General features: G+C 41.8%; 2 protein-coding genes across 5 annotated transcripts in view; one reads left to right on the top strand and one right to left on the bottom strand.

Annotated features, from left to right (window-relative positions):
• Window positions 1-3278, bottom strand: part of arid4b (AT-rich interaction domain 4B) — a 43039-nt gene extending 39761 nt beyond the window's left edge. For 2 of the 3 annotated variants that reach the window (XM_058652386.1, XM_058652387.1), the window contains exons 1-2: window positions 3071-3278; window positions 125-173 (exon numbers count right to left, since the gene is read on the bottom strand). In XM_058652386.1, coding sequence (XP_058508369.1) covers window positions 125-130 — 6 coding nt within the window. In that variant the 5' untranslated portion in view covers window positions 131-173; window positions 3071-3278. The remainder of the gene's footprint in view (window positions 1-124; window positions 174-3070) is intronic. The other variant, XM_058652388.1, reaches the window with a different exon arrangement.
• A 133-nt stretch (window positions 3279-3411) lies between these two features.
• ggps1 (geranylgeranyl diphosphate synthase 1) lies at window positions 3412-13657 on the top strand. Of its 2 annotated transcripts, none has more exons than XM_058652391.1 (4): window positions 3412-3985; window positions 6398-6490; window positions 7015-7085; window positions 12110-13657. In XM_058652391.1, exons 2-4 carry the CDS (start codon window positions 6418-6420, stop codon window positions 12911-12913), a joined length of 948 nt encoding a protein of 315 aa, XP_058508374.1. In that variant the 5' UTR covers window positions 3412-3985; window positions 6398-6417; the 3' UTR covers window positions 12914-13657. The 2 variants fall into 2 exon arrangements, with proteins under 2 accessions (XP_058508374.1, XP_058508372.1); XM_058652389.1 differs by having other exon boundaries at window positions 3413-3981.
• The last annotated feature ends 2671 nt before the right edge of the window (window positions 13658-16328 follow it).

Genomic DNA, 16328 nt, shown 5'->3' with positions numbered 1-16328 from the left:
ACATTTAGTACAACCTCGCAGATTAAATAATGCATAAAAACATGTGAATTAAATGAAAATGAGTCAGGTTAACAGATGCATAAGTATCCCATAGTACGCAGAGAAAAAAAAAGTATGTCCATACCTTCATCTTTCAATGAGTCCTCTGGGCGACCAGTGTGACGAACCCGGGGCTGGAAACAAGAGGTTGGAGAAGCTGTTAGGCATCACAGACAGTACAGGATTATATTATGATGACATGACATCACTTCATCTGCTACAAAAAAGTGGGACGCTGGATGATCACTTATCTCTGATCATTCACACTGAAAAACACACCACCCACACAATAATGTTCTGCAAGGGGAGTTTGAGGCTGCGGTTGATTAAAGAACAGTTGAAGATTGTTTTGCTTAAATAATGCCAACTAATGTGGAAACATGCATGCCAAAGCCTCCAAGCCACATTCCCAACAACAATCCATAGAAAATGTGTATTTATACATGTGCATCCACTGTTCTTTAGCAAATATTAGGGGTTAATCCACACAGATTAGCAGGAAATGGCACACAATTGAAAGTCCAGGTCACAAGAGAAGAATGAGAGCTTGATGACATCATTCACGTATCACTGCTATTATGTGGTAATAATATTTGCTTCTTGCACTAAGTCAACAAATATCATGATTTCCTCAGCACACACACACATTACTCCTCCAACTCCTCATTTTTACAGTTACATATGTGGAGGCTCAAAGTAATGTTTCAGTCACGTGATTTCAAAATGTCATCCTTTGTTCGCTGAATCTGTTTCCATCGCAATAACAACATGTGACCTTTATCAATGAGCCAACGTTTCCACCTGTTAAAAAACTTTTAATGTAATCTTAAAGATCTTTTTATGCGCAAATCTTAAATTTGCATATGGACAGGTTGAAGGAAGCCCACGTACAAATAGTGCCAACTTCAGTCTGCCACAACAAGACAGGGTTATGTTATGATGACATCACTTCTCTTCTGCCACGAAAATGCTGGGCGGTGGATGATCACTTAACACTGCTTGGGAAAAACACACCATCCGCACATTAGATAAGCTGCGCTCGTGGATACCATGGCTGCGACTGATAATAGAAAAGTTTACAGATGGTTTGCTTAAATAACCAACGCGATCTGTTGATGGCGTGCGTGCTTGCCCGAGCTTCCGAGTCACATTCACAACTGTATCCGTGTTGCAAAGTAAGCCGTGGCAGGCTGACCACTCTCATTCGCAGAGCCCTTAAAAGCCGTTTATGTAATGCCCAGTGTGCTGTAGTCAGTCAGTCAGCAGTCACACGATGGGCTCGCGGCCACAAAAAGCGACCAACGCATCGTAACTAGCCGTTGGCCACAGAGGCGACCTCCTTCCCGGGGCTGCACAGACACACGAACACTGTAAGCAGACGACGGTGAAGCGGGTGACGCGGTGAAAGCCGCTCGGTACTCGGGTCTCTGAGTTACGGCAGCGTGTGTGCCTGCTGTGTGCACCGCACCGACTACAGCAGAGGATGACGCCATTTCTGTAGCTGACAGTCGGCTAAAAAGGAGCACACTTCAGCGCACAAACGCTAGCTATTGCGGGGGAACAGCGATAGCTGTCCACCTGCTGTTCTCAGAGCCGCTTCTGTCTCGTGTGTGTGTGTGTGTGTGTGTGTCTCGTTTCTGGGTTTTTTCTTATTCAACAGGAAAACTGCTTCGACGCCGCCAGTTTTTTCCCCTTTCGTTTCTCTCCCTTGTCTCGGAGAGCTGCTCTCTGCGGAGAGTTCACTCGACAGCAGATAACCATTACTGCTTGCGGGCAGACAGTCACCAAAAGCAGACATTTAGAGACATGACACGTTTGAAAGTGTGCGTGCAGCGCTAACAGCGTTGTAAGTTGAACGTGAGTGGGTAACGGTCGTGCAGCCCTCGCCTGAAAGTCACTTTGTTTCTCCACCGAAATGTTCCCTGTATCGACTGGTCTGGCATTTCGCTGACTGTTCACTTGAGTGAGGTTGCCTCTGACAAAGAAACAACTCGACAGAGCGGTTCGAAACAAGGTCAACCAAGAGGGAGACATCGCATTAATAACACATCGTTTTTATTGTTACAACAGGAGCCAAGGTCGCAGCCCTCATTTATAGCTCTAGTGAATGATCGCGGAGGATACATTGTCATCGCCCCAGACGATTTTCCTACTCCAGCCGCTGCAAGAGAGTAACTGACCAGCACCAACAATAAACCGCCCCGACCCCCATTCCACCCCCGTCTTCTAAAATCTTGTACCACGGTGAACTGAAGCACTGAGCCGAATTAAAGCTCTTCTGTAAAGACTCCTGTCCAGACCCATTTATCAGCGATGATGTTGCCTGTCACGGAAACGTGCAAAAAAAATACTGGGCACGCACAACACTGACAATAACAAGTGATTCTGGAGCAGAAGGGGGAAAACTCCACCTCGCATCTCGTTGGCTGATCAAACCTGCAAGATGTAACTCCATCTTTCTTCAGGACAAGTTAATCTCGAGGAGCTAACCCACACTGTCTGGTGGCACAAAAGGGGGGTAAAGCCCGATAGTGAGTAATGTACCTGCAGTAACTGATGGTCGACAAATCACATCCAGTTGCTATGTCGATCTTTATGTGCACGGTTTCCGTGTAATATCACTTTGGACGGCTATTAGTGAGCACCATGACAAGCGCTGCTCGACGACAACCTCCCCGAGGATTCCTCCGCTCAACAACACAACACCCCGGTGCTCGTCCAGCGACCGAGAAACTATTCAAGCCCGCAGTAGCATAACCTCGTTCTGTGCTCATCAGCTTAATTTGGCTGGCGACAGCATAACTTTGTTATCGAGCTGACCAAGTTTCCCCTGCATTCTCGGCCGTTAGCTCCGTTTTACTGCTCGGTCGCCTAATTCATTCATTTCTCTAAACCCCCCGAAACATATAACAGCATGAGTTAACAAGTTAGCTAACGTCAAGGTTGGCTTGGTAGCAGAGGCAGCAGCAAAGCAAGCCAGAGAAAATGTTCAAAATACAGCGAAGGCTCGGGCAAGCAAAAGCAGACTCACCGATGCTGTCAAGTTGGGAACCACTTCTGCTTTTCGACGAAAAGGTATTAGTAATCCATAGGAACATTTATGTGAGAAATCCGAACGGTTTTTAAACGTCGTCCGTAGGCTCCCAGTTGATGTTGGATGCGGATGGGTAAAAGTCGTTATCGCAGAGCGCTGCTGTTTGTCTTGAGTAGCTCCTCTACAGCCTAGCTCTTTCTGCGATCACTCCCGCCCCTTGGGAATGATTGACGGCTACAGTAACCCCGCCTTCTCACCGTTTATGCTCGCCCATTGGGCGAAACCGTTAAGGGAAACGCCCTGTTTACCAAATGATTGGCTGATCAGTGAGAAAAATATCCGTGGTACCAGTGTAAGAAGTGAACTCGGTTTGGTTGTCACAGTACAGCGAGAACAAAAATGCAGAAAAACTACAACCCTTGGCTTTAGAACACATAGGTGCGTTCGGTGTGTGTTACGGTACGTCCCGACACAGCATAGCCGCGTGGCTCTCATTTTCCATGTCGGCCCGCATAGTTTACCGGGCAACGTAGAGATATAAATGCAACACGCAATGACCGAGGCACCCATATTACATTAGCTGCATACTCTGCGCTTGCTCTGTGAGGAAACCGAAGTGCATATTTACTCTGAACACAGCTAGCTTCTTTTTTAGAAGTGTTTGAACTGTTATACCGGTCGTAGCTTAGCATAGTAGCCGTATAGTGACACGTGAACCTAAAACATATGAGTGTTGATGTTTTAGTAATAGCGTGAGCCTTGGTCGATTAGTGTGGAAGTGGAAGTGGAAGCTTTTATTTTTTTTTTTTATTGCTCAGCGGTGGTTTTCTGGCGTTCCCATGTTAGCCTGCTAACGCTAGATCAGTCTGGCTAACTGGAATACAGCTCACTGACAGACCTCATCTAAGGTAGGTGGGTCCTGAAATACTGCACACTGTAGCCTAACACTACCAAAAAAGTGCTAATAAACTTCTTTAAATTAAATGATAGTGACGTTTAAGACAGTTCAGCAGCAAACTCATGTTATATGTTATATACAGGTTTACTATTATTATTATTACTAGTATATATGTATACGAGACGCATATATATAAATATAAATATATATATATATATATATACATATACATATACATACATATATATACATATATGCGTCTCGGCTGACTTGTAATAATAATAGTATTACAGCCACAATTCTCAAACATTCTTATGTTAGTGGTGTGACATCAGTTAATGATTTCTCTATCACAGATATCATTAATTTTACACATTACTCCTGCATACTCCACATTCATTTTTTAGTAATTCATTTAATTATTTTACTAACCTAGTTATGGATTAAGCCATTAAGGGTTATCAAAAATCAATCAAAAAAAATTGATTGTTCAGTTTCATCTGCAGACTGCTCCCATCAGATGAACACCCATACACAATCATTTCATACACAAGAGATGACCAGAGGCAACCTCTCCATCTCTGATACTCTCTGCTGATAATTGACAAACTTTTTTTTTCAATGTTGCTTTGCCACAAAGTGAGTTACTCCAGAATCTAAGGCAGTGGTTCCCAACCTTTTTTAAGTTTAAATTATAGTTTTTATTTGGGTGATACTGACTTCTAATTATCCAGTAGAGTGTCTGATTGGGATGCACAAATATAATTATATTAAACTTACAAATTCAGAGCAGTCAAAGCTCTGCGCCCCCCCATGTGATCTCTGGCGCCCCCCTAAGGGGGGCTTGGACCCCAGGTTGGGAACCATGGCTCTAAGGAACCTGTATGCAGAGCAGGTGCAGGCACCCACCCTCTCTCTGGTCTCTTGTCCCTCTCTGAACTGCCCTGTGATATGAGAGTCAGGGTTAAACTTAAACAAACAAAAACATTAAATGCTTGTCATTCAAAGTGTAATGTGGTCCAATGCTTAAATTACTAATCGCTTTTAAGAGAGCTTAGTTTGTTTGGCAAGCATGACATGGAAGTTTCCCTTGGTTTTAAAAAAAAAAAAAGGTAGGAAACATTGGCTTATACTGTCACTTACTGTATGACCTGTGTAAAGTAATTTAATTAGAAATGATGGACCAAAATCTAGGACAAAAGATTCAAAATATCTTTTGGTCATTACTAGGCTTAGGCTCTGTGTAATTATCTCAGATTATTATTATCTTGGTAATGAAATTATCACATTTGTTTTGACAAATGAGGCTCTATCTCTTTCTCTATCTCTTTTAATTTGCGTACTGTATAACAATCCAATAATTGAATTATTACCTGAATTAAGGAGATGCATCATATGATGCAAGCACTTCCACTGTCTGTCTGTAGCTTAACTTTGAAGTGCAGGTCATTGCAATCAATAAGTTATTTCTGTTAATTTATTTTAATTTTATTTTATTCATGGTTTTTTGGACTATACTACAAAATTTGGACCAGAAGCTAAATAGGTGCTAGTTCACAAATGGGCCAACATGCAAGTCTTAACAAACAAGCAAAACAGAACATGGTATTTGGGTAGAATCCACCTTTAAAGGTGATTGGTCAAATCTGCAATTAGTTAGACAAAGTAATACATGGGCAGAATAACACTTAAAAATTATAATTAGACAAATTAGTATTTGGGTGGATTCCTCCTAAAATATTATCATTAGAAAAAGAAGCATTTGCATGGAACAAACCTCTCAGTACTAGGTAAATATTTGGGTGTAAAGAAACTTAAACACCATAAGTTGTTAAGAAGTATTTGGGTGGAATACGGCACAGAATGGAATTGAAAAGTATCGGAATCGAGATAGAAGTTAGTGGTTAGATTTGGTTGAATGTTACAGTAGCATTATAGTTAAAACCTTTCTACACATGTATAATTTGCATCACAAATTAACCTAAATAATATCAATTTCATATGTGTGTACAACAATCCCAGTGGCATGAAATCAATAGTAATTCAAAGAAAAAAAGTACAGTCTTGTGTTTTTGCATTGTCTGATCATTCAAAAATCCAGGTTAAAATTCACTGCAAAGGTCACAACATATAATTCCATTTTATTTATTATCCGACTTTACAATTGACATAATTTTCCTAAATACTCGAATGCTCAATTGTGCAACTCCCAAAACAAGTTTGACCACACAACACCAACCACACTTTTAAACAAATATTTGAAAAGGAAGAGGTGTTTTTCCCTGACATTCACTGGATTTCAGGGAGTTGAGATCACAAGTGAACAGCTTTACGTACGGGTGTGAACGTAATGGAGACACACTACAAACTGTGCCCACCAGTCCGTGGGGTTCCTGATTTTATGCTTTTTTTGTCCTCCAATGCAGAGTTTCGTGAGTTTAAAGTAATGGACGGTGACTCTGAATCAGCCTCGCAGCGAATTCTGCTGGAGCCTTACAAGTACTTGTTGCAACTACCAGGTGAGTCTTTTGTCATTGTTTTTGACTGCGGGGTAGTGAACGATTTAGAGACCGACAGACGTGCAGGTGAAATAAAAGCCATGTAGCCGGTTGATGGTCCACACAGCTCAATTCATCACACTTGACACCGACATAATGCTTACAAATATTATTACAAAAGACTGTGTTGTACACATAGCAGACACTATCACAAATAAGTACATTTAAATGTGAAATCTCCCAATTAATCTTCTTTTCTTTTTTACATGGTGCAGTCATGGCAAATTTCAATTTGTCATTCCGGTTTGATATTGTGAAGCGGTTTCTCACAGACGATTAGATGTTAAGAGTAAAATTAATGTCATGTCAAGGTTGAGTTGTTGGAAAATATGATTTCAAACTGAATTCCTAAATAAAAGTGATGTGAGGACTTGAAGGGTATTCCTAATATTGGCCAACCCTAGCTGTAAGATGAGTTGCAATTATAGTCTTCCTTGAATCACCTATAAAATGATTGAGCTCTTGCTTTTTCGCTCTCTTCACAGGAAAGCAAGTGAGGACAAAACTCTCCCAAGCGTTTAACCACTGGCTCAATGTTCCAGAGGACAAACTGCAGGTGAGAAACCATCCCATTCTGCCTATGTATTTAGGAAAATGATGTCAATTGTACAGTCAGATACTGTACAATTGACATCATTTTCCTAAATACTCGAATGCTCAATTGTCCAACTCCCAAAACAAGTTTGACCACACAACTCCACCAACAAATATTTGAAAGGAAGAGGTGTTTTTCCCTGACATTCACTGGATTTCAGGGAGTTGAGAAACCATCCCATTCTGCCTACTCACTTTTAGGCTTCATCCACACGGAAACAGAACAAAAACGTAAACGAGCCATTGCTTTGTCGTTTTGAAAAGGTTTCCCATAAACATGGCATCGTTTCAGGCAATGTCTCCATCCAAAAGAAACCTTTGGGATATTCTGGCATAACCCTAACTAAGTTCTGCTGCACGAGTGAGCTTCATCTACAGTACCTCTATTTACTGCACCGGCCTTATTGTAGACACAGAGAGGAAAAGAGAGAAGCACTGTGACCACACAGCACAGAGTCACAGACAAGAACAAGCTGCAGATGTTCAGTGCAGCTGACTGTGTACAGAACATTCACTAATAATAATAACATAAAAATAGTGTCTATGAAAATGGGTTTTGTGTCCGTCCCCCCCCCCTTATTTTACAATTCAGTTTTACTGTTAATCTTCACCACTTATATTTTCTTTCCTCCTTTGTCTAAACTCGCTGAGGACAGGACGTGTTCTAACGATATTAAACGCCTTTTCAGGCTTACTTTAGTTACCTTTCATGGAAAGTAGTTGGCAACACTACAAGACAATCTCCAAACACACAAGAAGGTGGTAGACAGTGGATGGATGATGCCGTTTGTTGCAGTGTAGATGGAGCTGTTGGTGCAGAAAAATAGATCGAGATCAATCTATTGTCTGTTTGTCATTACTAGCAAACCTGTGTGTATTAGATGTAGTTAGTAAATTACAGTTTTATGAGATGATTGTAATTTTTGGGGGAGCAATTCTCAATCTGGTCTTGAAAATAGCTGTGAAGCCAGTTGAGAAACAATCATACCAGCTGTCTCAGATCAGGGCATCCTGTGCTAAATTGTGTTCCCTGGGTTTATACCAGACCATTTAATGATGCAGTGCCTCCTATTAATCTTGAATAAAGAGTAATTAAAAAGAAATCAGCCTTAAATTCCATGCCTGTAGTTATTTTCAAAAGATGTCACTGATTGAGCCATTATTGTATTTTGTAGCCCTAAATCATTTGTATTATTATTATAATTGAAATTATGACTCTGAAATCCTGCCCACTGGGATTATATTAATGACAAAGGCGCTATTTGTTCTCTATTCTTCATTTTGAAAAGGCTTTCACTGACATGAAAGCTGTTACATCCACTGTTTCAATCCACATGCTCCTTGAGGCTACAACAATATGTTACAGTTTGACTGATTAGTATTTGGTGTCCACTTTCATTCTCCTGATAATTCTACTTTAGACAGCATGCCATTGTTATTGTGCAGCAGGTTCTTGAGGTTAAATCTACCTCAAATATCAAAGATACCCCCACCCCAATCCCCCCACTGGCTCCCTGTGTCTCTCCGTCACTGTGTAGCAGCACTGTAAACTCCTGCTGAACCCCTCATGCAGACTGAGAGCACTCCTCTCATCATCATTAGCACACTGCTGCCAAGAAGTCGCCGCCATGGAAACAACCGTGCCTTCAGATAGATGGAAGCAGTGACAGTGGCACATTCATTCATTTGGCAGTGCATTTTCACCAAACCCCGTATGTGCTTCTGTGCTGCATATGACAGCGTAGGCTGTGGCGGTTTGGGAAATCCCCCCCCTGCACGCATCAGTTACCTTTGCAACCTTTAGCTGACTGGCTTCCTCTTGTTTTCTCTGACAGTGAGTGTAGAAAGGTTAGCTTTCATATGCTGCCTTCAGTTTTTCACTTTGAAAACATGTGTCATTCATGGGAACGTCCTCTGCCTCAGGCTCAGAGCTTCTTGTAAAAACTAAGTTGACTTTTTTTTCCAGACAGGTCAGATTCCCACAGCCTGTAATGTGGTGGAGGATTATGGAATAGCTCCCCTGCACTTTTCCCTCATTTTTCGTAAAAGTGATTATAGAATGTGCTGTAGAGTTTGGAGCTGGTCCATCTACATGAAAAACCCTGCAGAATAAGACGGTCTGACTGACTGTGCAACTATCCACACTGTAGAAAACAATACGACACATGTTCATGGGAACATTAGCAGGCAAACGGCATCAACAAAAGATGTTGTTTTAATAAAAAGCTATGAAAGTTAAATTTCACATTTAGATTATTCTTTCTTATTGCTATAAAAGGACACTTTAACTGTTCTACAGTTACATACAGGCCTGTAGGCGCAGCATGTGATCAGGTTTGTGAATATTTTGACTAAGGGACAACCACAAGCTTCAAGATTAGCACTTTGATCAGCGCCATGTTGAGGTTTTACAACTGTGTTCACAGACTTCCCAGGCACCTGTTGAACAATACCAGCTGTCAATCACATGGTGTCCACTCATGTGCCGTGCTCTACCATCCATTTTCTCGTAAATGGGAACATAATTAATAAAACTGACACCACGTTCTATTGAATAGCTGAAACTAGTGATTGAGACACTAGTTGAGACAGGAAAATGTTTGCTGATGCTATAAATCAAGTGAGAACTAGACTAATTTTCCCATAGACTTCTATTCAAACTGACGTCTTTGTACAGAGTCGCCCCCTGGTGGCTTTTCAATATAGTTTTGCTTCGGTGTTGTCTTCATCCAGCAAACCGAAGACTCCACTTTTTATACTTCTGTGAGCTTGACTAGTGTCTTAGTTACCATGGTACTCAGCACCTACTGTAGGTCTTCTAATGGTGACAGATTTATATAACGAACTCAGTCAGAGTTATTTCCCTTTTCATATAGGACTGGTTTCTCAAGGGTTCACTGCAATCTTAACGTGTTACTGCTTTATAGCTTTGGTGAGAGTGAGTTTCTGCATCAGTAACCTGTGGTGATAGTCAGTGAAGCAGCAACAACACCTTGGTGCTGTCTAGAGCTGCAACTAACGATTATTTTCAATGCGATTAATCCGTTGATTACTTTCTCGATTAGTCTAATTAATTTGTTTGGTCCAGAAAATAATCACAGTTAAGAAGCTGAAAAGGCAGAAAGCTTGTTTTAATTATAAAAAAAACACTAAAGCGGAATATTCAAGGTCCAGATTTATTATTATTTTTTTTTTTATTATTGTTTTAGTTTTTGTGTTTAACGCCTCTTCAAATTGCCCTTCCCATTGCCCTTGCTTAGTACCATCTTTTTCAGCACAAACTCAACTGTAAGTCTGACGTTATTTTTCCATTAATAAAACATGCACTGTATTCACTGATAAACTAACAGACTCAGCATTATACAGCGACAGACTGGCTAATTAGATTCATTAGAGAACTCAGACACTTCCAGTCCAAAACTTAAAAAAACTGTTGATGCTTGTGTAAAGGACTATAGCTGCCGCTATTCATGCAAATTTCTAATCTCGCCTTTATTGTGCACAAAGACCAGGCCAGAAGACCAGAATATTCCTCTTATTCACGTGTGCTTTCATTGTAGTCTTACCCACAATGCCCCCCTTTCTTTTGAGTGGCTCACTGAGGTTGCAGGGTGAGAGAGTGTCGGGACACTGCCGAGGGAAAGGTTGTGTTTGGAGGATAAACTGCTCAGCTGGCACAGTCTTGGCCATCTGCCTGATCCACTGAGCGTCTCTTTGTGCTCCGCAGCCCCATACAAACAGCTTTCATTACCAGGCCACACCACTTGTCTTTAAATCAGCAGAGCACTCCAGCAGGCTGCACTGCCAGCTCAGTACAGCAGATACCTGATGGCAAACCTGACTGATTAGTCAGGTCATCATAGGTTGTCAGATTGAGGATGGGTCACACTGGCTGTGTGCTTCAATTACAAATGACCACTGTCTTTAATTGACTCCATACTAATACTTTTGGCTCCCCTGAGCAGTGGATGAGTGTTTTTTAAGGTCAAAGTGTATAATAGGTCCAATGTGTGACTGAAGAAGATTGTAATAAATGGACTCCTTTGCTAAGCCCTCCGTTTTTCACGTTTTCATGAGGTGAAGTACCAAAATAACCTGTCACAACTAAGACAGGGTACTCTTCTCTTGGGGTACCAGAGTAAAATGGTACGGTACAGGCAGGGTGGAGCTAGATTGGCTCCACCCACGATTAATTGGGTGACAGAAAAACATCCCTCCCTTGCAATGGGTGTAAATATCACGTGGAAGTCCAGGCAAACGCCTGCAGGCTACTCTCCCGCCTACCAAGTAAAGGTACTGTTCTCAGTCCAAACACAAGCCTGACCCAGGATTTTACCATTCCAAAACCATACCATACTGTACCAAACCAATGATGGATGAGAACTACGGTGGCCTATGCATACCAGAATGGATGTTGTGTTCTCCTGTTTGCTTCTTCAAAACACCAAAAATGTACACTCAAGCTGCTTCGTCCATCTTGGGTCGCTGTAGAAACATGGCAGCTCAAGATCACATACTTATGAGAAATGTATTGCATTTCTGCCAGTAAACCCTCCTAAATGTTACACACTGGACCTTTTAAGCTTTGAAGCTGTTTGACTTTGTCAGGACCTTGGTAGTTAGAGCTCTCTAAAAATATAATAGTGGCCCTTTAGTGTCACCTCTAATAGCTTTACCTTGTGGTTATATTTTCTTGACTCCAATTCTCTCTCTCTGAATGTGGAGGATTGAAGCGTGTCTTTGCTGAACACTTTATTCTCTCTGTCTTACTGATTCAACAACTTTCTTGTCATTTCTATCAGTGCAGATAGAAATGTAGACATGGCGCCCTCTGCTGGATACAAGCTGCAGTGCATAATTCCCTCTGAGCTTCCAAGAACATACAATTATCATCTCTGTGATGAGTAGAGGAATTTAGTTATTTAGCATAAATACATGTGTAACAATACACTGAAAATCTAGGATTGACTGATTTGTCGTTTCCAGATGATCATCGAGGCGACTGAGATGCTGCACAACGCCAGCTTGCTCATCGATGACATAGAGGACAACTCCAAGCTGCGGCGAGGCTTCCCGGTGGCCCACAGCATTTATGGCATTCCCTCGGTTATCAACTCAGCCAACTACGTCTACTTCTTGGGGTTGGAAAAGGTGCTAACCCTGGAGCACCCCGAAGCTGTCAAAGTGTTTACTCGGCAACTGCTGGAGCTGCACCGTGGCCAGGGCCTGGACATCTATTGGAGGGACACCTACACCTGTCCCACTGAGCAAGAGTACCGCAACATGGTGCTGCAGAAAACTGGGGGGCTCTTTGGCCTGGCTGTGGGCCTGATGCAGCTCTTCTCAGGCTGGAAACAAGACCTGAAACCCCTGCTGGACACGCTGGGTCTCTTCTTCCAGATCCGTGACGACTATGCCAACCTGAGATCCCGCGAGTACAGCGATAACAAGAGCTTCTGTGAGGACCTGACTGAGGGCAAGTTCTCTTTCCCCACCATTCATGCCATATGGTCACGTCCAGAGAGCACCCAGGTGCAGAACATCCTGAGGCAGCGCACGGAGAACATGGACATCAAACGATACTGTGTGGATTATCTGGAGAAGGTAGGCTCGTTTGCCTACACCCGCCAGACCCTGCGGGACCTGGAGGTAGATGCCTATCGTCTCATTGAGAGCTTAGGGGGGAACCCTCAGCTGGAAGCCCTGGTCAAACACCTAAGTCAATTGTATAATGAGCCTGAAGTCTCAGCAGAGTCCACAACCGAGACCCACTCCAACCAAAACCACTGACCTCACCCACATTTCACATCACAGCCCTGCACACTCCATTAACACACAAGCTCTGGTAGTAACACTGACACAGACATACACATTCCGATAAAAGCACAACACACCCACTAAAAGGTTACATTCACAAACCATTTGAGACGACACAGTCAATCAACATAAATTCTGGGAGAAAGCTTTGAGTGCATTCAGCCCCAAATGTTGCCTTTATCTTTTAAGTGTTACTTAACAAATAACAAATTACCATTTTCTGAAAATTAGGTAGAAAATGACTTCCAAAGTTTTAGGTTTGTTTGCCTGAAAATGAAAATGAGATGCAAATAAAGCTTAAAAGCCTTGCTTTTTGATGTGCGATACAGTGCATACCACCATATATGACAAAGTTTATTTAGGGCAGAGCGAAAGCTGGATGTTATTTGAAACAAAACGTGGATGTCTTAAGAGTGTGAGGTGTGACTGGCGGGATCTGTAATCATTAAGCTGCCCGAGTGCCAATCCTGTGGGGGGGGGGGAAACCCTCTGCAATTCAATTGTCTGCTTGTTATGTAACATGCTGGCATTATATGCAAAGTAGTACTCGAGTTGTTTATGCTCAGCTGTGTATGAAATCAATGTTGATGCTTTGTTTTATTGACAACTATCTTTCCAGATTCAGCAGAACTCTTCACATCAGTGTTTGAGGGGAGGCTCCGTACTGTTGTTGCAGACCTATTTGCATTTATTGAATAAAAAAACCAAAACATTAAAGCATATCTTGTGGGCTCATTTGACTTCTAAAACAAAGTTCCTCATATGTCTGTGGCATCAAAGCCGGTTTTGTTGTTGTTGCTTTAGCCCAGTGTTTCCCAATCCTGGACCTCAGGGACCCACTGCCCTGCATGAAACGATGCTTCAGCCGACTCCTCAACAGCACCATCTACTGAGCACACGGGCATGACTGAGAATCAAAACATGACCCAAAAGTCCCTTCTTCTATACTTGTTCCTACTCTTGATGTAGGGTCACGCACGCACCTATCACATACAGTCTCACAAGAGGCACAAGTGATGCTTTTTAACAGTGAAAAATAGGGCTACGCAATATGAGGAAACATAACTTTAGTGAATGATATTATTACTGTATAACTTGAGATAAATATGCAAATCCTTGATCATACATTGTTTTCTTTGCTTTTGGTTTCCCACTAACATAGATCCAAAAGGGTGAGTAACTTATGCAAACACTAAAAAAAACAATGCATTATGGTTTTATTTATAATAACTTAAACATCTTAATGTAGTTTAAGTAAAGTGCAATTGTGTTGGGAGAAACTAGAATAAAAAATGTTTGCTGGTGTGTTCTTGATCAAACAAAACTGGCACAAGCAACCGTCGACAGTAAATGTATCGCACTTCAAGCAGCAATGGTTGTTTCTGAATGTATTGTGCAGCCCTAGAGCAGGATGAGAGGTGACAGATGTATTATAGAAATGGTTATGGATGTGGTCGGTGATTCGCTGCAGTTTTGGTCATTGAAATCATCTGAAACACATCTGTTCATCTAAATGTCAAATGCTTGAGAATGGAAGGGAACGGGCATCCTCTGCTAATGTTCCATCCAAGCAGCAGTGAGAGCAGGGGAAATATGATGCAAATGTTTCTGATTTGATAAACAGCCGAGACGTACCAAGTGGCTGCCGCAGCTCTGACTGGAGTCCATCACAATAATCAAGGCCCTCTCACAGTTCTCATTTCTTCTCTCCCACTCTCTAGGTTGACTTGATTGATTTTCTCCACCCACAGTGTCTGAGTTCTGTTTGGGAGCAAAACAGAATGGCTTTTGTGTGAAGAGCGACAAGGCTCACACGCGGTCCCCTTCATCCTCTGCAAGCTTTGGATTATTTATCACTAGGCTGCACTTTACACTTTTGTGTCGCTCGGTAGCACTTCAGCGGATATGTCATATATATTGCTGGTTTTTTGGAACCGCAAAATCTTGAAAATAATGGGAATATGCACTGCTGTGTTTGTAGAAACTTCACTGATTTCAGTCTTTGGTGATACAGAGGAATTGAAATATCACTATCTATATTTATGACACACACATACACACAAAAAGAAAAGACAAGAGATGACTTACAGAGTTTTCCAAGGCTGCCGCGTGTCTGTTTCAGGTGCACTTTGCTTGACAGATGTACAGGTTTACTCGTTCACACCTCATAGCTCCTGGAACAAATGCAGTCCTTCTCTTAAGAGCTGCTGAGCTGCTCCACTAAAGCAGCTGGCAGGGCATTATTTTCAAGCACAAGAGCCTTTGAAGAGAAAACCACACACACAAAACTCCTGAATGGTTTCAGCAAGAACATTTTCAATCACTGTGCAGGACATTCATTCACTTCTTTCTAAGTATAAGGCCGTTAACGCTCTGTGCTCATTACAGATGTATAGATAATAATAAGTGACTTCCACAGTCTCTATGTTGCACAACCCCGTTCATTCCTACTGATGATATTTGTCTGGAATGGACCACAAAATATGTGCTTTCATTCCTAAAACAGACTGTAACTATTAAATGAGCCAGGCATTAAGTTGCAAGACTATTTTCAGTCGCCAGTGATAGTGTCTGTGTGTGTGTGTTTTCTGTTTGAAAATGGAGATGCATAACATGAACAGCATTATCCTCTCATACCACATGTTGCATCGGCTCGTTCACGTTACAAGCTTCACGCCAGCGTGGCTATGATGATATTCGTGTCAGCGCTCCCACAACAACATATGCTCTCATGCATAATTCTGCCAGCTCTCAATTATTTGTATAAACCTCATGTTCCATTGGGCATAAACGAGGATAAAAACATAAAAAACAGAAAGAAAGAAAGAAAGAAAATGAGTGTCTACTTGTGTTCACTGAAGCGTACACCAATCTGGCTCTGAGTTTAAAATGATTAAAGGGACAATCCAGGCATTTTACACATGGAGTGTTCTTAAATCTAAGACAGTAGCTCTAACTGAGCTTCATTGTAGATTTATATATATATGCTTTCTATTTATTAAAATGATTAATTTTCAAAGAGGAATGATAAACAATGTGCTTACATGTAAACACATTTATATACGTCTACCACTGAGCTACTGTCGCCCTAGTTAAAAAAAAACAACCCAATAAAAAAAATACTAAATTTCATCTAATATTAACATACATTTCCAATATTAAAAGCAGATGATTCAGAGAGGATGCTCTATGTTGCATGTTTCATCCATTTCTCCCGTCTCTCTCCGTCTTGTTAGGACATTTTAAAGCTCCAGTGCGACAGTGACTGAGACTTTCTCCACGGCCGCTTCTTTGTGTTTTCGGCCTTTGTCCAACTGTGTGAGGTCGCCTCGCTTTACTAGCACGATGTGTAGCCGCTATGCTCCCGCCTTGCCTCCATCGGTCGTAA

This window comes from Solea solea, chromosome 15 (genome assembly GCF_958295425.1).
Source record: "Solea solea chromosome 15, fSolSol10.1, whole genome shotgun sequence".
Classification (NCBI taxonomy): Eukaryota; Metazoa; Chordata; class Actinopteri; order Pleuronectiformes; family Soleidae; genus Solea; species Solea solea.
This window is presented reverse-complemented; position numbering and strand designations above follow the sequence as displayed.

Excerpts from the sequence above, each read along its gene's own strand:
- ggps1 (XM_058652391.1), top strand. The coding sequence starts at position 6,418 with ATGGACGGTGACTCTGAATCAGCCTCGCAGCGAATTCTGCTGGAGCCT. Across the intron at positions 6,491-7,014 it reads GTACTTGTTGCAACTACCAG|GAAAGCAAGTGAGGACAAAA; the intron begins GTGAGTCTTTTG and ends CTCTCTTCACAG. Across the intron at positions 7,086-12,109 it reads TTCCAGAGGACAAACTGCAG|ATGATCATCGAGGCGACTGA; the intron begins GTGAGAAACCAT and ends TGTCGTTTCCAG.